This window comes from Pristiophorus japonicus, chromosome 17, assembly GCF_044704955.1.
Source record: "Pristiophorus japonicus isolate sPriJap1 chromosome 17, sPriJap1.hap1, whole genome shotgun sequence".
Taxonomy (NCBI): Eukaryota; Metazoa; Chordata; class Chondrichthyes; family Pristiophoridae; genus Pristiophorus; species Pristiophorus japonicus.
Window position 1 is genome coordinate 41,465,391 of NC_091993.1, and position 21,390 is coordinate 41,486,780.

At 48.4% G+C, this 21,390-nt stretch overlaps 1 protein-coding gene and 1 pseudogene across 1 annotated transcript in view; both read right to left on the bottom strand.

Annotated features, from left to right (window-relative positions):
• Positions 1–21,390, bottom strand: part of il16 (interleukin 16) — a 124,973-nt gene that overhangs the window by 6,763 nt on the left and 96,820 nt on the right. Inside the window, exons 16-19 of the mRNA XM_070858677.1 lie at positions 20,183–20,324; positions 18,005–19,499; positions 15,298–15,484; positions 2,802–2,903 (exon numbers count right to left, since the gene is read on the bottom strand). Coding sequence (XP_070714778.1) covers positions 2,802–2,903; positions 15,298–15,484; positions 18,005–19,499; positions 20,183–20,324 — 1,926 coding nt within the window. The remainder of the gene's footprint in view (positions 1–2,801; positions 2,904–15,297; positions 15,485–18,004; positions 19,500–20,182; positions 20,325–21,390) is intronic.
• Positions 3,263–9,989, bottom strand: LOC139228284 (large ribosomal subunit protein uL3 pseudogene; annotated as a pseudogene).

The following is a 21,390-nucleotide window of genomic DNA, read 5'->3' on the forward strand; positions in this document are numbered from 1 at the left end:
GAGCTTAAAGTGTTATATTATGAGGCCAGGTTTCAAAGGCTAGGCTTGCATACCCTTGAGTATAGAAGATTTAAAACAGAGATGAGGAGAAATTTCTTCTCTGAGGGTTGTGGATCTGTGGAATTCGCTGCCTCAGAGAGCCGTGGAAGCTGGGACATTAAATAAATTTAAGTCAGAAATAGACAGGTTCTTAAACGATAAGGAAATAAGGGGTTATGGGGAGCGGGCGGGGAAGTGGAGCTGAGTCCATGATCAGATCAGCCATGATCTTATTGAGTGGCGGAGTAGGCTCGAAGGGCGTATGGCCTACTCCTGTTCCTATTTCTTATGTCCTTATATTAAGGTGTGATCTAATTGAGATGCTTAAGATGATTAAAGGAGTTAATAAGGTAGAGAGAGAGAAAATATTTCCTCTGGCTGTAGAGGCCAGAATAAGGGGGCATAACCTTAAAATTAGAACCAGGCCGTTCAGGGCTGCTGTCAGGAAGCACTTCACACAATGGGCAGTGGGAATCTGGAACTCGCGCTCCCAAAAAGCTGTTGAGGCTGCGGGTCAATTGAAAAAAATCAAAACCAAGATTGATCGCTTTTTGTTAGGCGAGGGTATAAGGGTTATGGAGCCAAGGCGGGTAAATGGAGTTAAGCCATGGTCTAACTGGATGGTGGAACATACGAGGGGCCGTGACCTACACATGTTACTTTCTTCCCAGAACTAGAGATCTCCTTTCCTGGTGCGGTAGTAGATGTTGTTGAGTTCTGTATTTAGAAAGGGTCAGGACACGAGAACCTGGATTACATTGGGTCCCATCAGGGATCGACCTTGACAGCACAGTGCCACCTGGTGGTGGGGAAAAATATTCCATTTCACTTGGCCTGAATCTGCACCTTCGACTTTTACTTCAAAACACAATGATCTTCAAGTTAATTAGGTAAATTTGAAGTTTTTTGTCAAAAACAGGAAATGGTAGGCGTGTTACCCGTGATACGTGTTGGTGGTGGAGTGAGGTGCCTCACCGACAGTGCATGCACAGAAAACAAAGGCGCTCACATCCCATACCCGTCTCTTAGCAACTGTCATGAGCGAGAGAAGGGCCAATGGTGCAAGTCTCGATTTAAAAGGAGGAATTCAATCAGGCATGATTGGTAAAGGCAGGAACGTAGGAACTGGGGCAGGCCCTTCAGCCCCTCAGGCCTGTTCCACCATTCAATGTGATCACAGCTGATCTGTACCTCAATTCCGTTCACCCTTGATACCCTTACCCAGCAAAAATCTATCGATCTCAGTCTTGAAAGCTCCCATTGCCCCAGTATCCACAGCCTTTTGGGCAGAGTGCCAGACTTCTGCCACCCTTTGTGTGAAAAAATGTGACCTGATTTTCCTCCAAAATGGACTGAGATGAGGAGAAACTTCTTCACTCAGAGTTGTGAGCATGTGGAATTCTCTACCACGGAAAGCTGTTGAATATATCTAACAAACTGGACTCAAAAGGGAGTTAGATATGGCCTTTATGGCTAAAGGGATCAGGGGGTATGGAGAGAAAGCAGGAATGGGGTACTGAAGTTGCATGATCAGCCATGATCATATTGAATGGTGGTGCAGGCTCGAAGGGCCGAATGGCCTGCTCCTGCACCTATTTTCTATGTTCTTTATTCCCTCACCCGAGGAAATAGTTTTAATATTTAAAACACTTGGGGAGAAATTCGGCCGCGCCTCTGTCGCGGCATTAACCCGGGCGGAGCGGTAAATTTTGCGGCGAGTAATGGTCTGCGTCTCCAGCCACAAAATTCACCAGCTGGGCCCTGCGTGTGGAGCGGGGCGCTAGGCCGGATCAGCAACTGAAAATCCCGAGGTAAACAGCCAGCCTCGGAGCACCCTAAGAGAGACTCTCGTGAAAAAAAATCTGAAAAAAACCCACCAAAATTATTCCCAATACTTTCCTCGTGCCACATCCACATGCATCACAAAAATAAATAAAACACAATCTCACTGACCTCGGGGCGACATTCCTTCCCTCAGTGCAGCCTCGACAGCTTGGACCGCCCGCTTTCCCAGGCGGTCCCACTAGGGGGCGCTGCAGGGTGCTATGGATCGGGCGAGTTTCAAATAGCGAGACGGTGTCACGACCAGGGGCGTTGCACACCGGCTCGCCTCTCCCGGGCGGTACTGCTCCACGCCCCGCAAACCCCGCACCGAATATCCCAGCGGGGCGCAGGAAGCTGGCCGCCCGCCCGGAAATGCTCCCCGCCGCCATTACCGCCCCTTTGGGGCTCAAACAGAGACGGCAGTGGACCGAAAATCCAGCCCAAAGACTGTTCCACCAAACCACTAACTACACTTATAAATACAAACAGCTTGCTTGCAGTACCTTTATCTTACTCAAAGAGACACATTAACTCCATGCTTATTTTGGGGAGTGGGATCTAGGAATGTGTTCGCAGATCCCCGCGCCCCAAGCCCTTGTCTGGCTGAAACAAGTGAAGGGGCTGGGCAGAACCAATCCCACAGTCCTCCCAAAGCAGCCAGGAAAAGGCACATAGTCTTTGCATCCCAATGCCATTAACCATCTAGTGGGAGGAGTCCAATCTTCATCCAAAGAATGGCCAATGCACACAGATGGGAGCAATGCACCGCTTTGGATTGATTGAACGCAAACACTTTTACAGAATCTGTCCGCCTGGGAGTAGGCGGCTGGATATACGTTTCTCAGTGTGAACTGGGCGAACCTGAGATAGTCACACCACACCAAATGCTCTCACTTCACACAGCAGCTTCTGCAGTTTTCTTTCCGGATGGTACTTACGGTTGTGACTTTATTTTCCAGGTCGATGCCTCCACCGATGCTGAACCCCAGTCCTGAGCCTTCTTCTTTGTGCAGGATCACAACATGAATGTCTTCAAATTGCTGCAAAGTCAGATCGATTATAATGAAGTTTTTGCTCAGTGTAGATCTACCAACAAGCTAGTTCTCAGTATCATGCTACGAGCTACGAAAAAAAGAAAGACCTGCATTTATATAGCGCCTTTCACGACCACCGGGACGTCTCAAAGCACTTTACAGCCAATGAAGTACTTTTGAAGTGTAGTCACTGTTGTAATGTGGGAAATGCGGCAGCCAATTTGCACACAGCAAGCTCCCGCACACAGCAATATGATAATAACCCGATAATCTGTTTTTTTGTTATGTTGATTGAGGGATAAATATTGGCCAGGACACCAGGGATAACTCCGCAGTTCTTCTTCGAAATAGTGCCCAGGGATCTTTTACGTCCACCTGAGAGGGCAGAAGGGGCCTCGGTTTAATATCTCATTCGTGTAACGAAATAATGTATAGCGCCCTCTAGCTAGGAGGTATCGGGAGCTGTATTGAGAGAGAGGGTCTGTGAAGGAACGCCATCTTAAGCACCACATGGTTGTCTGAGATCTCCCAAATAAATAGAGTTAAGTTGAACTAAGAGTGTTTGAGAGGCTATAAAATACATGGTGTCAGAAGTGAGATTTCATAGAAACATAGAAAATAGATGCAGGAGCAGGCCATTTGGTCCTTCGAGCCTGCACCACCATTCAATATGATCATGGCTGATCATGCAACTTCAGTGCCCCATTCCTGCTTTCTCTCCATACCTCTTGAATCCCTTTAGCCGTAAGGGCCACATCTAACTCTCTTGAGTATATCTAGAACTGGCCTCAACACCTCTCATTCTTCTAAATTCCAGTGAATATAAGCCTAGTCGATCCAGTCTTTCTTCATATGTCAGTCCTGCCATCCCAAGGAATCAGTCTGGTGAACCTTTGCTGCATTCCCTCAATAGCAAGAACGTCCTTCCTCAGATTAGGAGACCAAAACTGTCATGTATTTCACCATCTTGCAATGACAATAGTTATGTAACTAATTCATGCACACTGTACCTGTACCCTTGAAATGCACACCCTGACCACAGGGGGTGAGCTTGCGGGAGACACTCCTCACCTGGGTTTCCAGGTATAAAAGGGGAGGTCCCACCCAGGGTCAGCACTCCTTGGTCCTGGGAATAAAGTGAAGGTCACAGAGTGACAGTGTCTGATATATACATGCCTCGTGTGAGTTTGCAACAAGGTGCAGAGACACTACATTTGGCGACGAGAAACGGGAATCACCGAACCACGAGGATGGCCACCGGTGGCACAGAGGAACGTTACTGTGTGGGTGTGGACTGGGACGAATTTGTGGAAAGACTCCAGCAGAGTTTTGTCACAAAGGACTGGCTGGAAGAGACAGCGGCTGACAAGCGGAGGGCGCATCTACTGACCAGCTGTGGTGCACAGACGTATGCGCTGATAAAAGACCTGCTCGCACCCCAAAAGCCAGTGGACAAGTCTTTCGAAGAGCTCAGCCAGCTGATCAGTGAGCATCTCAAGCCGGCAAGTAGCGGACACATGGCCTGGCACCGGATCTACTCTCACCGGCGTCGGGAGGGTCAAAACGTCTCGGACTTCATGGCGGAACTGCGGCGTTTGGCCAGTCTCTGTAAGTTCTCCGATGCCTACAGGAGGGAGATGTTAAGGGACTTTTTCATCGAGGGCATTAATCATGCCGTCATTTTCAGGAAGCTCATAAAGACCAAGGACCTGACTTTAGAAGGAGCGGCGTTGATAGCTCAGACCTTTATGGCAGGGGAAGAGGAGTCCAAGCTAATTTACGCATGCAGCCCTGGTTTTAACGTTGCGATGAACCAGGGCGTTAATGTTGTAAAGTGATACAGAACCCCGCAGGCAGGCAAGGGCAATTCGACACCACCCAGGCAGCAACAAGCTCCAGGGTGGGCCTGCAACAGGGACAATGGAAAGGGGAATCAGCAATTCACGCCATCACGAGGAACAATGCATCCCGTGATGGGATCATTAACACCCCCCCATCAGAGTGCTTAGAAACAGCCAAACGGGCCATCAGAGAGGAATGCCTGGGAATAGTCCTTTTGTTAACAGCAATCTCAGCTCATGCTGGAGGTGTGGGGGTAGATTCACTGCCAAAAGCTGCAGGTTCCAGCTTTATACCTGTAGGATTTGTAATATCAGTGGACACTTGGCCAGGATGTGCAAAAAGGCAGTAGCGAGGCTAGTCTGCGAGACAGAAGAACCAGACAAGGGGTCTGCAATGCAGGATGAGGCCTGGGGAACAATGATGGATGCTGAAGTTTAGAGAGTTCATGTGGCTGACGTCCACAGGTCATACACTAAAACGCCACCCATGATGATGAAAGTCTTACTGAATGGCATCCCGGTGCACATGGAGCTGGATACGGGAGCTAGCCAGTCACTCATGAGCGCCCAACAATTTGAGAGACCATGGCCACACAGAGCTAGCAGGCCCAAACTGGAATGCATTGAGACACAGCTACGTACGAACACCAAAGAGATCATCCCAGTGCTGGGCAGCGCAAACTTGATGGTAACGCATAATGGATTACAGAACCGGCTGCCACTCTGGATTGTTCCGGGCTTTTGGTGAGGAGTTGGCTAGTTGAGATGAATTGGAAATGGGGGGGGATGTGCACGCCATTTCATCCGTGGAGCGAAGTTCATGCTCGCACGTATTGCAAAAATTCGAGTCACTGTTTTAACCCGGTGTCGGAAGGTTCAAGGGCACTAAAGTAGTGATACGCATCACTCCGGACGCCAGACCAGTGCACCACAAAGCCAGAGTGGTGCCGTACGTGATGCGTGAGAAAATTGAAAGTGAACTGGACAGGCTGCTCAGAGAGTGCATAATTTCGGTCATTGAATTCAGCGACTGGGCAAGTCCCATCGTTTCCGTCCTCAAAGCAGATGACTTGGTTAGGATTTGTGGCAACTACAAAGCCACCATCAACCGAGTGTCGCTGCAAGACCAATACCTGTTTCCGAGAGCGGAGGACCTCTTTGCCACGCTTGTAGGTGGAAAGCTGTTCACGAAGCTGGACCTCACTTCGGCCGACATGACTCAGGAACTTCTGACCACCATCACGACGCACAAAGGATTATTTGTCTACAACAGGTGCCTGTTTGGCATTCGTTCGGCAGCGGCTATCTTTCAGCGAAACATGGAAAGCTTGCTCAAGTCCATCCCTGGAACGGTCGTATTCCAAGACGACATCCTTATAATGGGTCGAGACACCGAGGAACACCTCCGCAACCTGGAGGAGGTGCTACGCGGATTGGATCGGGTAGGCTTGCGACTGAAAAAGGCCAAGCGTGTGTTTTTGGCCCCAGAGGTCGAGTTCCTGGGCAGGAGGGTTGCCGCAGACGGGATCCGGCCCATTGAATCAAAAACTGAGGCGATTCGTCGGGCGCCCAGTCCCGGCAACACGTCGGAGTTGCGATCATTCCTGGGAATTTTGAACTATTTTGGGAACTTTCTGTCGAACTTAAGCACATTGTTGGAGCCATTACACATGCTCCTCCATAAAGGGTGTGAATAGTTTTGGGGGGATTGTCAAGAACGGGCTTTCAATAAGGCGAGGAACCTGTTGTGTTCCAACAAACTGTTGACTTTGTATGACCCCTGATAAAAAACTGGTTTTAACATGCGATGCGTCATCCTACGGGGTTGGGTGTGTATTGCATCAGGGTAACGATGACGGCCGACTCCAACCGGTGACTTACGCCTCCAGCTCACTCTCCCAGGCAGAGCATGGATACGGCATGGTCGAGAAGGAGGCACTCGCGTGTGTGTACGGTGTGAAAAAGATGCACCAGTGCCTTTTCGGTAGACAGCTCGAGCTAGAGACGGACCACAAGCCGTTAACATCCCTGTTGTCCGACAGCAAGGCTGTCAACGCTAACGCGTCAGCTCGCATACAGCGATGGGCCCTCACGCTGGTTGCGTATGACTACACCATACGGCACCAGCCAGGCACCAAAAATTGCGCTGACGCACTCAGCAGGCTTCCAGTGGCCACCACCGAGGGGGCACCGGAGCAGAGCGCCGAGATGGTCATGGCCGTTGAGGCTTTTGACACTGCAGGCTCCCCCCATCACAGCCCGACAGATCAAACTCTGGACCAACAGGGACCCCCTCCTATCCACGATAAAGAAATGTGTCCTGACTGGGAATTGGGCGCCTGCACACAGGGCGTGCCCCGAGGAAGTCAGGCCGTTTCAGAGACAGATGGATGAACTCTCCATCCAAGCCGACTGCCTGTTATGGGGCAGCCAGATAGTCATGCCCCAGAAAGGAAGGGAAGCGTTCATCAGGGAATTCCACAGCGAGCACCCTGGCATCGTGTTAATGAAGGCCATTGCCCGGTCACATGTATGGTGGCCGGGGATTGACTCAGACCTGCAACACTGGGTTCGCAGGTGCACGACGTGTGCCCAGCTGGGCAATGCCCCCAGGGAGGCTCCATTCAGCCCATGGCCCTGGCCCACCAGGCCATGGTCACGCATTCACGTAGACTTATGCGGGCCCGTTCATGGGGAAAATGTTCCTGATCGTAGTCGATGCATACTCCTGCACGACATCCATCACTATGGAGAGTCTGCGTACGGTTTTTGCGACCCACGGATTGCCGGACATCCTGGTCAGCGACAATGGCCCGTGTTTTACCAGCCGTGAATTCTCGGAGTTTATGTCGGGCAATGGGATCAAGCATGTCCGGAAAGCGCCGTTCAAGCCGGCTTCCAATGGCTAGGTGGAACGGGTGGTCCAAGTCATAAAGCAGGGCATGCTACGCATCCAAGGACCCTCCCTTCAGTACCGCCTATCGCGCCTCCTGCTGGCCTACAGGTCCCGGCCACACTTGCTCACGGGAATCCCGCCAGCGGAACTCCTCATGAAACGCACGCTCAAGATGCGGCTGTCCCTCATTCACCCAGACCTGGCAGACATTGTTGAGGGCAAGCGCCAGTCCCAAACCGAGCTCCATGATTGAGGCTCAAGGGGGAGGTGTATAGAAATAGATGACCCGATATTTGTTCTTAGCCATGCTTTGGGACCCAAATGACTTGAGGGCACCGTAATTGGCAAAGAAGGAAACAGGGTCATGGTGGTCAGACTAGACAATGGGCAGATATGCCGCAAACACTTGGACCAAGTAAAGACAAGGTTCAGCATAGACACGGAGGAACCGGAAGAAGAGCATGATGAGATAGCACCCACACCACTGCCAGCGTACGAGCAACAAAGACAGCCCTCATAGCATGCACAGTCCCGGCGGCCAGCCCGGACAGGCCGGAATCACCTCAAGTGACAGAGACGCGTGCTGAGGCTCAGCCACCAGAGCCACAACTGCGGCGCTCCACGAGAGAGCATCGACCACCCGATAGACTTAACCTCTGAAACTAAAAGACTTAAGGGGGGAGGTGACTTCATGTATTTCACCATCTTGCAATGACAATAGTTATGTAACTGTAACTCATGCACACTGTACCTGTACCCTTGAAATGCACACCCTGACCATAGGGGGCGAGCTTGCGGGAGACACTCCTCACCTGGGTTTACAGGTATAAAAGAGGTCCCACCCAGGATCAGCACTCCTTGGTCCTGGGAATAAAGTGAAGGTCACAGAGTGACCGTGTCTGATATCTACATGCCTCGTGTGAGTTTGTAACAAGGTGCAGAGACACAACATTTAAAACTGTACACAATAATCAAGATGTGGCCTCACTAAGGCCCTGTACAACTGCAGTAACACCTCCCTGCTCCTATACTCAAATCCTCTTGCTATGAAGGCCAACATGCCATTTGCCTTCTTCACCGCCTGCTGTACCTGCATGCCAACTTTCAATGACTGATGTACCATGACACCCAGGTCTCATTGCACCTCCCCTTCTCCTAATCTGTCACCATTCACATAATATTCTGCCTTCCTGTTTTTGCCACCAAAGTGGATAACCTCACATTTATCTACATTATACTGCATCTGCCATGCATTTGCCCACTCACCTAACCTGTCCAAGTCACCCTGCAGCCTCTTAGCATCCTCCTCACAGCTCACACTGCTTAGTGTCATCTGCAAACTTGGAGATATTACATTCAATTCCTTTGTCTAAATCATGAATGCATATTGTAAATAGCTGGGGTCCAGCACTGAACCTTGTGGTATCCCACTAGTCATTGCCTGCCATTCTGAAAAGGACCCGTTTATCCCGACACTTTGCTGTCTATCTGCCAACCAGTTCTCTATCCACGTCAGTACATTACCCCCAATACCATGTGCTTTAATTTTGCACACTAATCTCTTGTGTGGGACCTTGTCAAAAGCCTTTTGAAAATACACCACATCCACTGGTTCTCCCTTGTCCACTCTACTAGTTACATCCTCAAAAAATTCTAGATTTGTCAAGCATGATTTCCCTTTCATAAATCCATGCTGACTTGGACCGATCCAGTCACTGCTTTCCAAATGTGCTGCTATTACATCTTTAATAATTGATTCCAGCATTTTCCCCACTATTGATGTAAGGCTAACCGGTCTATAATTCCCTGTTTTCTCTCTCCCTCCTTTCTTCTGATGCAAGGGGAGCAGTCACATCTGCGTGTGGGCGATGATGTGGATCACCTAGCAGTACTTCTTCATGCTGCCCAGGTCCTTCTCCAGCTGTTCTTGCCATTGTCGTCCTGCCAATTCTTGCAGTACTTGGTGAAAGTATTCTTCTTGGCCTTGTACCAGTTCTTGTAGCAACGGATCTTGCACTCACCGCTGATGTGCTCGGCAAAGATGGTCTTGAAAGTGTGGAGGCCGCGGGGAGTCGCTACATATCCGACGAGCCCAATGGTGACCATTGGCGGCGCTTCAATCACAGTCACTACCTCGACCACCCACTCCTTGTTCACCTTTGAACCGGGTCTGTCCACCTGGTGGACAATGTGTGTAAAGCCAGTCTTGTACCCCAGGAACGCCGACAGATGGATGGGTTTGCATGGATCATCCTTGGGGGAGTTCTTCATCCTGTCCCTGTGTTGGCAGCTCCTCTTACGGGGCAGGAAGCCCAGGGAACCGTGCCTAGGGGCTGAGAACTTGCGTTGGGACATTTCTCAAATCTGAAATACGGCACCTCCGACAATGCAACACTCCCTCAGCACTGCACTGGAGTGTCGGCTTAGATTTGTGTGTTCAAGTCTCTGGAGTGGGACTTGAATCCACAACCTTCTGACTCAGCTGTGGCTCAGTGGGTAGCACTCTCGCCTTGCTGATAGAAGGCTATGGGTTGAATCTAGGCTTATAGTCCTACTGCAGTGCTGAGGGAGTGCTGCACTGTCGGAGGTGCTGCCTTTCAGATGAAACGTTAAACCGAGGCTCCATCTGCCCTCTCAGCTGGACCTAAAAGATCCTGTGGCACTATTTCAAATAAGAGCAGGGGAGTTATCCCCGGTGTCCTGGTTATTATTTATCCCTCAATCAACATCATTGTCTGCTCATGATCACATTGCTGTTTGTGGGAGCTTGCTGTGCGCAGATTCGCTGTTACACTTCCTCCATTACAACAGTGACTACACCCCAAAAGTATTTCATTGGCTACAAAGCACTGTGGGACGTGAGGTTGAGGTTGTGAAAGGTGAATGAGGGGAGAGGAGAAAGGTTTTTAAGCAGCGAGTTATTATGATCTGGAATGCACTGCGTGAAAGGGAGGCAGATTCAATAGTAAATAATTGAAAGGGAAAAGTTTGCAGGGCTGTGGGGAAGGAGTGGATCTAATCGGATCGCTCTCTCAAAGAGCCAGCACAGGTGTGATGGGCCGAATGGCCTCCTTCTGTGCCGTATGGTTCTATATAAAAGAAAGACAGACTTGAATTTATATGTAAATGCAATTTATATATAAATATTACATAAATGCAAGTCTTTAATGAAAGCTTAATTCACCAGGAATCTAGGGCACTCAAGGCCAACCATTCTCTTTATAAATGAGCTTCTTTGGGCAGGGAGAACTTGGAATATTGGATCTTGACGTGCGATAGTGTAAAATGGGTGATAGCGAATTGGCAGCCCGTTGAAATCAATGGAAATAAAAAAAGAGATGTGTAAAACGAGCTATCGACTCGCCATCAACCGTTTTACACTGTCGTGCAAAGTCAAGATCTACCCCGCGGTGCGTGTTAGAGTTCGTTACTCAAGGAAGTTTGAACCAAACCGCTGGCTGTTTGCGTCCGGGAATTCCTGACTTGCAAATCAGATAGTCCTGCTTTAATTGTGGGCCACCCCAAGATTGCTGGGACCCCCCCCCGCCCCCCGCCCGCGGGAAGTTGGATTTCTGCCCGCCAGCGTACTGCGGACCCTGGTCCGTGCCCACGCCACACTGGGAGCTGAATCCTGAAATCTCCCGAGGCTCAGGAACCTGCTTGTTGCAATCCATTTAAACTAAGGAGCCACCCTTGGAGACAGGAACGGGAGCTATCACTCAGTCACAGCCAAAAGAAAAGCAGGCCTGCCTTTATATAGCACCATATCTTGTCCTTCAGAAGCATCTCAAAGCACCGCACGTCATGAACTACTTTGGGGGGCAGTGACTGTGATTATGTAGGAACACATGGCAGCCATGATACACACAGCAAGATCCCACACAAATGATAATGAGATGAATGATTCGTGCTTTTTTATATATTTATTCTCACGATGTGGGCGTCGCTGGTAAGGCTGGCATTTGTTGGCCATACCTAGTTACCCTGAGGAGGTGGTGGTGAGTCCTCTCCTTGAACCACAACGGTTTGATACAAAGGAGTGTCTTGCTAGGCCAATTCATTGGGCAGTCAGGAGTCAGCCATGTTGGTGTGGGAGTGGGGTCATCTACAGGCCCAGACCCTACAGGGCATTAGTCAGCCAGTTGGGTTTTTATCACAATCGATGACAGTTTCATGGTCACTTTTACTGATATCAGCTTTCTATTTCTGGATTTTTGAATCATTTTTAAACAAGGTGTTGCGGGTTGAGGACAAATGCTCTTCTTCGAATGAGGTCATTGGATCTGTAACCTCCACTTGAACCATCGGAACAGACAATCAGGGCAGGAGCTAAATGTTGCATTTGGAAGAATGCAGCTCCAATATTGCAACACCTCTACACTGGAGTGGCAATCTGGATTATGAAACGCCTACTTTGAGGTTTCAGCCCGGAACACTCTAACCCAGAGTGTCCGTAAGATGTGGGAAAATGACTACCTAGCTTAGTGTCAGTCGTGGCTCAGTGGGTAGCACTCTCGCCTCGGTGTCAGGAGGTTGTGGGTTCAAGTCCCACTCCAGGAACTTGTGGGACTTGAGCTCAAAAATCTAGGCTGACACTCCACCACAGTGCCGTCTTTCTGATGAGACATTAAACTGAGGCCCTGTCTGCTCTCTCAGGTGGATGTAAAAAATCCCATGGCACTATTTTGAAGAGGAGCAGGGGAGTTGGCCAATATTTATCCCTCAATCAACATAACAAAAACAGATTATCTGGTCATTCTCACATTGCTGTTTGTGGGAGCTTGCTGTGCGCAAATTGGCTGCCGCATTTCCCACATTACAACATTGTCTGCACTTCAATAGTACTTCATTAGATGTAAAGCGCTTTGGGACGTCCGACGGTTGTGAAAGGCGCTATATAAATCCAAATCTTTCTTTTCTTTGAGTGAACCACACTGACATTACATAGAATGTACAGCACAGAACGAGGCCATTCGTCCAACTGATCCATGCACCCTACTTCATCTAATCCCATCAGCATAACCTTCTATTCCCTTCTCCCTCATGTTCACCCTCCCTCCCTAGATTCCCATTAAATCCATCTCTGCTATTCGTCTCAACGATGGTTTGTGATAGCGAGTTCCACATTCAAACCACGCTCTGGGTAAAGAAGTTTCTCCTGAATTCCTTACTGCATTTATTGGTGATTATCTTATATTTATGATCCTTAGTTTTGAATTCCCCACAAGTGGAAACATCTTCGCTACATCGAACTTATCAAAATCCTTCAGAATTTAAAAGACCTCTATCCGGTCACCCTTCAGACTTCCCTTTTCTAGCCTGATCAGTCATTCCTGATAGTTATAACTTCTCAGTTCTGGTATCATCCTTGTAAATCTTTTTTGCACCTTCTCCAGTACCTCGATAGCCTTTTGATAATATAGAGGCCGGAACTGTCCAAAGTGCTCTGAGAACTGCGAAGGTATCTGACATGTCTGAAGTGTGTTCCGCATGTTGATTGGCTTAAATGCCCTATACACACTCACCCCCATCCCGCGCGCCCTCTCCCCCGCCCCGCGCATGCGCTCGCCCCCGCAGTCCCACGCACACGCCCTAGCCCCGTCCCGCGTGCAACACACTTACACCATCCTGCAAACAGTTTCCCACATCCTACAATCTCCTTTTGCTAAAATGTAACCACGGACATTTTATTTTTGCAGAAATAAAAATTGCCGCACGCATGAAAAGCCTGTTGGGTAAATGTTGCAAGGCTCCACACCAAACCCGAGCCTCATCAACAAGAGCAGGGTTCAAAGAATCGTGTGCAATGGCTCACGTGCACAATTCACGGCACTCCTGACCTTTCAATGATTTTAAGTGTGCAGATTTTATAAGCTGCTCTTTGACAGAGGAAATGACACGTTGGTCGTTGTTTCCTGTAATTTCACAGCTAGCTGCTCAGTGGGAAATGGTGAATTAGAGCTGTATCTGGGTCAATCAGCAAGTGCTTGGGAATTAGCACGAGGGAACAAATTACGTCAGAGGTACAAAAGACCCATTCTGTGCAGAATATGTGGCTATTCCTCCCCGCACATCGAACCATTTTGTTTGTTCAATACATGGAATTAGATAAAACTATTAACCTGTAAAATGTGTATGGTGGCTTCACATTGTTGATAAGAAACTCCATGAGAGGACCTCCGGGTTTTCACAATAGGAGTAATGATGTGACACTGCTCCCAATGTGGAGCGGTCTACATAGGTCTATGACATTATAGGGCAACTTCTGTGACCCATCCTCGGTTTCAAAATTCTCATCCTTATTTTCAAATCCCTCCATGGCCTCGCCTCTCCCTGTCTCTGTAATCTCCTCCAGTCCCATAACCCTCCCCCCCCCCCCCCCCCACCCGAGATGTCTACACTCCTCTAATTCTGCCCTCTTGAGCATCCCTGATTATAATCGCTCCACCATTGGTGGCCGTGCCTTCTGTTGCCTGAGCCCAAGCTCTGGAACTCCCTGCCTAAACCTCTCCACCTCTCTTTCCTCCTTCGAAATGCTTCTTAAAACCTACCACAGTGGCCAGTCACCTAATTTCTACTTATAGAAACATAGAAAATAGGTGCAGGAGTAGGCCATTCGGCCCTTCGAGCCTGCACCGCCATTCAATAAGATCATGGCTGGTCATTCCTTCAGTACCCCTTTCCTGCTTTATCTCCATACCCCTTAATCCCCTTAACCGTAAGGGCCATATCTAACTCCCTCTTGAATATATCCAGTGAACTGGCATCAACAACTCTCTGCGGCAGGGAATTCCACAGGTTAACAACTCTCTGAGTGAAGAAGTTTCTCCTCATCTCAGTCCTAAATGGCCTACCCCTTATCCTAAGACAATGTCCCCTGGTTCTGGACTTCCCCAACATCGGGAACATTCTTCCCACATCTATCCTGTCCAGTCCCGTCAGAATCTTACATGTTTCTATGAGATCCCCTCTCATCCTTCAAAACTCCAGTGAATAAAGGCCCAGTTGATCCAGTCTCTCCTCATATGACAGCCCAGCCATCCCTGGAATCAGTCTAGTGAACCTTCGCTGCACTCCCTCAATAGCAAGAATGTCCTTCCTCAGACTAGGAGACCAAAACTGAACACAATATTCCAGGTGAGGCCTCACCAAGGCCCTGTGTGGCTCGATGTCAATTTTTTAATCTCAAATACTCCTGTGAAGCGCCTTGGGACGTTTCACGACATTAAAGGCGCTATATAAATGCAAGTTGTTGTTATCTTCCTATTTAGCGAAACTCCTCCGCAAATGGGAAGCATCACAATAATATCCTCTATGTGTAATATAATTTAACATATACACTTACGTCAGGGTATGAAAATGTCAGTGAAGCACTGTTACCTTATTACTGAGGGCGGGATTAGGGATATGGTAACAGATACACAGCGTCGAGATGAAGATTGCACCAATAAAACATATCAAAGCAACAGCATTATTAGAAGGACTGTCACTGATTTTCATTGCACTGCAGTCATGGAGTCTGCAAATCAGACCATTAGTTTACAAATCCCACATTTCTGTTGCCAAGGGCCCTTTAATAGTTATTCTTAAAGTGACAGAGCATGGCCTGTGGTGAGTGTAATCTATGTGCCACTGCAAAGCATTCATTCCCTCATGTTCTAACCTTTAAGGTTTCCTCATCCAGACTCGTCACTTCCTCCATCAGTTTCTCCAGTTCTTCGGCAGGAATCAAGGACATAACCGACTGGGCGGAGACACAGGAGGATAACGATGAGGAGCGTTCCTTTTTACCATCTTCCTTCCGATTTTCATCTGCCAGATTGATAGTGCAGACCCTTAACTCTGCAAGGCTGGAACAGGATTACACTTTCATTGCAGCCAAAGTTCATTAATGCATGAAAGCGACACAAGTTTTTATTGAAGTTCAGTGAGTAAACAAAACCCTCATAAAACCAAGGGGAGATTTATTTAATTTTCTCTTCAGCCAGGAGGGAATGCACATTCATCATTGGTGTACAACTGTTACCATGGCGAAGTCAGGCCCATCAGGAGGCAGGACAGTGCACACTCATCATTGGAGCTAAGAAAGAGATACTAAAAGCCCTAGCCACCAGTGATCTACCTCAGGGTATATTTGTCCACTTCCTTGGACAATCTCTTCTGCAACGTAAAGGTTTTCCATTTAGGACGAGGAGCAAAAATCATATATCTGCCCATTACAGGGCCCCGTTCAGAACTTTCTCATTCACATTACAGGGCCCTGTACAGAACTATCCCATGCCCATTACAGGGCCCCATACAGAACTCTCTCATTCACATTACAGGGTCCCGTACATCACTAACTCATTGGTTTCCCAAGTATGCACAAGTTTTCTGCCCTATGACTTAAGAGAGTGAACAATACAGTAATCAGAGAGTGGGGCTGTTAATACAATGGCCTCCGTAGCTTATGTGTGGGAAGCCTGTGCACCATCTGTGTGCAAGACTCATTAAACCCACAAATTTTATTTAAATGAGGGGTCCTTCCCAGCATGTGACCACAGGGTCTGAGCAGTGTTTCAGACGTAAATACGTAAATAAATAGAGCCATTTATTTGAGTGCTGGCCTTGGCATAGTGGTAAGTCTCTCAACTCGAAGTCAGAAGGGTGTAGGTTCAAGCTACACGCCAAAGACTATAGGCCATAATCTCAGCTGACACTCCGGTGCAGTACTGAGGGACTGCTGCACTGTCTGAGGTGCCGCCTTTTGGATGTGACGTTAACCCGAGGCCTAATCTACCCTTTCCAGTGGATGTCAAAGGTCCCATGGCACTATTCGAAGAAGAGCATTGGAGTTCGAACAGTGTCCTGGTCAATATTTATCCCTCAACCAACAATTAAAAACAGATTATCTAATCGTTTATTTCATTGCTGCTTGTCAGACTTGGCCGTGTGAAAATTGGCTGCCATGTTTCCCTACATTACAACAGTCACTACACTTCAAAAGTACTTCATTGGCTGTAAAGGACTTTAGGCCATCCTGAGGCCGTGAAAGGTGCTATATAAATTCATTCATTTCTTTTCTTTCTTGAAGACAAATGTGACAATTTTGTTCACATCAAGATCTACAATGAGCAATGAAATGATCAGTCCGCAAACTGGATCTTTGTTGGTGTTGGTTGAGTGATCAATGTTGGCCAAAGACACTGGGAGAAATCTCTGCCTTTATTCATGGACTCTTTAAGGGAAAATTCAGTGAGACTGCACTCCCAGAGCAGAGCCTCACCAGACAGGGGCGTGAGTCGCTGATAGCGGTGCAGCATTTTAGCCCCTATTCTCCAACCCACTCTCCTGTCCAATAATACTCCGCTTTAGCAACACAACCTCCCTGAATTTGTGCTTTAATATGTGTTTGAGAAACCAGACACAGCCTCAGTTTGACATCATATCCAAAGGGTGACACTTTTAACAATACACAACTCCTTCGATACTGCACTGGAACGTCAGCCTAGCTTCCGTGCTCCCAGGATAAGGCTTGACCTTACAATCGCCTGCCTCAGAAACTATCGCGCCATTTATACTGTTCGCTGCAATGATTTTGTAAATATATAGGGTTTTAAAAAAAATGGTGCAAATGGATATTTATATATCTTTTATTCACTCATGGGATGTGGTCGTCACTGGCAAGGCCAGCATTTACTGCCCATCCCTGATTGCCCTCGAAAAGGGGAGGTGAGGCACCTTCTTGAATACAACGGAGTGTCTCGCTGGGCCATTTCAGAGGCCGTTAAGTGTCAGCCACATTGCTGTGGGTCTGGAGTCACATATAGATCAGACAGGGAGGCAGATTTCCTTCTCTAAAGGACATCAGTGAACCAGATGGGTTTTTACGACAATCCGGTAGTTTCACGGTCACCATTACTAACACTCGCTTTTTATTCCAGATTTATTTAATTAATTAACTGAATTTAAATTCCCCAGTTGCTGTGGTGGGATTTCAACTCTGATCTCTGGATCATTAGCCCAGGCCTCTGGATTACTGGTCCAGTAACATAACCACTGTGCTACCGTTCCCATGTAAACAGTGGCGATATGCTATCTGTAAAATGAATTACATTTGATACATATCAACAATGAAAGGTTTTATTGTGCCACACAGTGAGCAGGGAGGGATGCAGATTATGGGCCATGATTTGCCACTCGATCTCAATGAGCCTTCGTCAGAGGGAAGGAGAGAACGGCAGGTGCATGAATTGGCTCACTGCTGCTCTTGGGCGCCTACTAGTGGCTATCACAGGCCTGTGGTGGCAGGGGCAGCTTTCACTGTAGGCCAAAGAACAAAATAACCCACCTGTGCCCTCCGACATTGTAAAGTTATTCATACGGCCTACCTGAGAGAGAAGCCTTTCTCCAGCTGGTAGGGGTTGGCAGCCGGCGACAACACTGGGGACTTATCGGCCCAGAACAGGTCATCATCGGAGGGAGTGCATGGAGAGGCAGGGCGTGTGTTCCATGGGCTTCCACACCACGACCCCGGGGACTGGGGGAACGCAAGTACGCCTTTCATCAGAGCGAACGACACTTGTTTGCTGATGGTGTGGATTTTGTCACTGCTAGCTGAGAGTATGCCTTCTCTCAGTGCTTTTACTTCACAAACTTCATACGAGGAGCTGGTGGCCAGTGGGAAGCTTCTGGTGCGCAGCCCGGGCGATTTTACCACCTGTGATGGGAACCCCGATGGTGAGGTCGATAGTTCGCTGCTCGCACTATTACTTCTCCTGGAACTCGATGTTGAGGGAGGTTTGGCAGCTGGGGCGACTAGCGACACCTCATTAACCAGCTTCTGGGCTGCGGGAGCTGCTTTAGCATTGTCGGTAGGCTGCTTAACAGCGACCGGAGACAGAGGCCTTACTTTTGAATCTCGTTCGCCGATTGGCGCAGAGACTGTTCTTTCTACGGTTTTCCCGGTGACTGGATATGGTGAGCAAGTGTCCTTCCTGTTCCCTTTCTCCAGCGTATCCGGACTGGAGAAAGTTTCGAAAGAATGGATCTTTTGCTTGATGGATTGGACTCGTGGTGTTAACCCTCTCGGCGATGCCAGGCTCCTCTCCTTGCTGCTCCTCGGCGGAGCACTGTTGGCCTGCGTCACGCTCTTTGAGGCTTTCAGACTTTGGCGGGACCACACTGGTTTGGGAGCTACCGGCGGCCCTTTCTTCACACTGGCCTTTTCATCGGAGCTCCGACTTGTTGACACCGCGACATCACCCCCTGCTTTCGGCTGTGAATCATCTGTGGGGCCTGGGCTAGGAGAAGCCAGATTCTTCTCGCTTTCCGACGCAAAGAACCTTGCTCTTGCCTGGGCTGCGTGGTTTTCCGTGCTGACATGGCTGGATCCTTTCGAGTGAGCAGGCGAGGGAAGAACACAAGGCCAGGGTTCTGATGCCCTGCCCTCCACATCAGTTAGTTTTAGATCTTCCAGAGACGCTGTCCCGTCCGAATCTTTCGGGGAAGAGAATGCCTCTCTTGTCTGATTTTCATGTGAAGCGATAGATTTGGAAGCAGTGGAGGATGAGTTGCAGTTGCCAATAGGAGCTTTTCCATCGGAGTGTCCGTCGACACACAGACTGTGGCTCACAGCCACGTCCTGTTGAGGGAGCGACGACTGCGCAGAAAATTCCCGTGCTTTTGCAGTGGACTGGTGCTCCGCCATCAGGCTATGGGCTGCTTCGGGCCCCGGGACTGCGATCATTGCAAGGACAGCTCTCGTTTGGAGGTTTTGGGTGTCCTCAGCAGTTCTGGCACCAACTTCCTGTTTCTCACCCTCACCGATAGAATTCACACACGCCTGTCTTCTCAGCAAAGGCCTCACAGCCACCGGGCAGCTGGCTGCATTGCAAAAGCAATCCATTAACAACATCGCTCAAAAAACAATCATTTCACATTGCGCAACGCTGCAAGCTTAAAACCAAACCCAGCACGACCGATGCAAGCGTTTGTGTAACGTCCCTTTAAATTTGGCTACCGGTGCCAGTGTGCAAGATCCACGCGCGGGTGGGGAGGCGGGGGAGTGCATTTGCATTCAGAATCTCAGAGGCAACCACAAGAGAAAGATTAACGACTGCGTTTCCATCCAAGTGTAAGAAAAACACTTTCTGGCGACAAAGTCAAACCGTGGCAATTTAAAATTCTGATGTGTTCAACTTAGTTGAAATATGTAGCTTGCAGTGTCAGAGTCTTTTCAGAACTCAGAAATGGGAAATGCAAGACCACAATAGTCCACAAATCGTTCAAAATAGAAAATGAAGACTTGCTGTCACATTTAACACGTACATTTTTAACACGAATATTTAAATGTCGCCACTTATTAAGAAGTCTCTGCCCAGTTAAGTTCTTCTTTGTTTTCTAAGACTTGCTACAGTTCCTCAATAAGATTTGTGCAAAATAATTTTTTTTCCTGCTCTCTTTCCTGAACAACTTTACGCATTTAAAACTTAGACCATTATAAACAGCATTGTGCCTCCCCAGCCCCTGCCCACCTACTGCCCCTGTCGGTTCAACTGAAAACGTACCTTGATTTGCTCCTCTCAATTCAAGCTGGTAGGAATCGGGTAAACTTAAACGCTGATCTGGGTCTCCAGGAGGTATTGGGTTGAAGAAGTAGCTGTGAATGGAAACTGCTTCATCCCCTTGTGACTGCAGGTTCTTTACTTCCTGTGAAACAAACAGGAAACCCTCATTTCAAAGGTACAGTAGTCTATAAACCTGCCCCTTCGCTTTAGCGATTACATAACTGCATAGGTGTTAGATTACCATCTACGGAGGGGGTAGTTGATAGAAATCATTTGGTTGGTGATTTCATTAGCACAGAGCCAGTTCCTCAAACTGCATGTATCAGTTAGCTAACTTGGACCGTCAACCAAACATTTCTGGATTTCATGAAGCAGTTGTCCAGTCACGGTAAGGTGTCAGTGGGTAGCACTCTCGACCCTCTGAGTCAGGAGACCTTGGGTTTAAGCCCCACTCCAAAGACTCAAGCACAAACTCTAGGCTGGCACTCCAGTGCAGTGCTGAAACTTTGTTAAACCGAGGCGCCGTCTGCTCTCTCAGGTAGACGCAAAAGATCCCATGGTGCTGTTTCGAAGAGGAGCAGGGGAGTTCTCCCCGGTATCCTGGGTAATATTTGTCCCTTAACCAACAGCACTAAAATAACAGATTATCTGGTTATTGCTGTTTGTGGGATCTTGCTGTGCGCAAATTGGCTGCCGCGTTTCCCACATTACAACAGTGACTACACGCCAAAAAGTACTTCATTGGCTGTATAGAGCTTTGGGGCATTCTGAGGTCATGAAAGCCGCTATATAAGTTTGTTCCTTCTTTCTTGTTGCAAGAATTGAGGACATTAAATGCCTTGGACCCAGAATTTCCTGGACTGGCGTAAATCGAAAGACTCGCCGAACGCCAATCTTGCTGACCAGTACTTACGCCGAAATTTCCTGCAAAAATTCCATTAGCATACGTGTATCAGATAAACCATCAAAAACAATCGTAGATCAACATAGCCAATCGCAGCCCGAATTGTTACAATCTGGAATGCGCTGCCTGAAAGGGTGGTGGGAGCAAATTCAATAATAACTTTCAAAAGGGAACTGGATAAATGCTTGAAAAAGAAAAATTTCCAGGGCGATGGGGAAAGAGCGGGGGTGTGAGACTTGTTCAAACAGCCAGCACAGGCACAATGGGCTGAATGGCCTCCTTGTGTGATGTATGATGGATGATT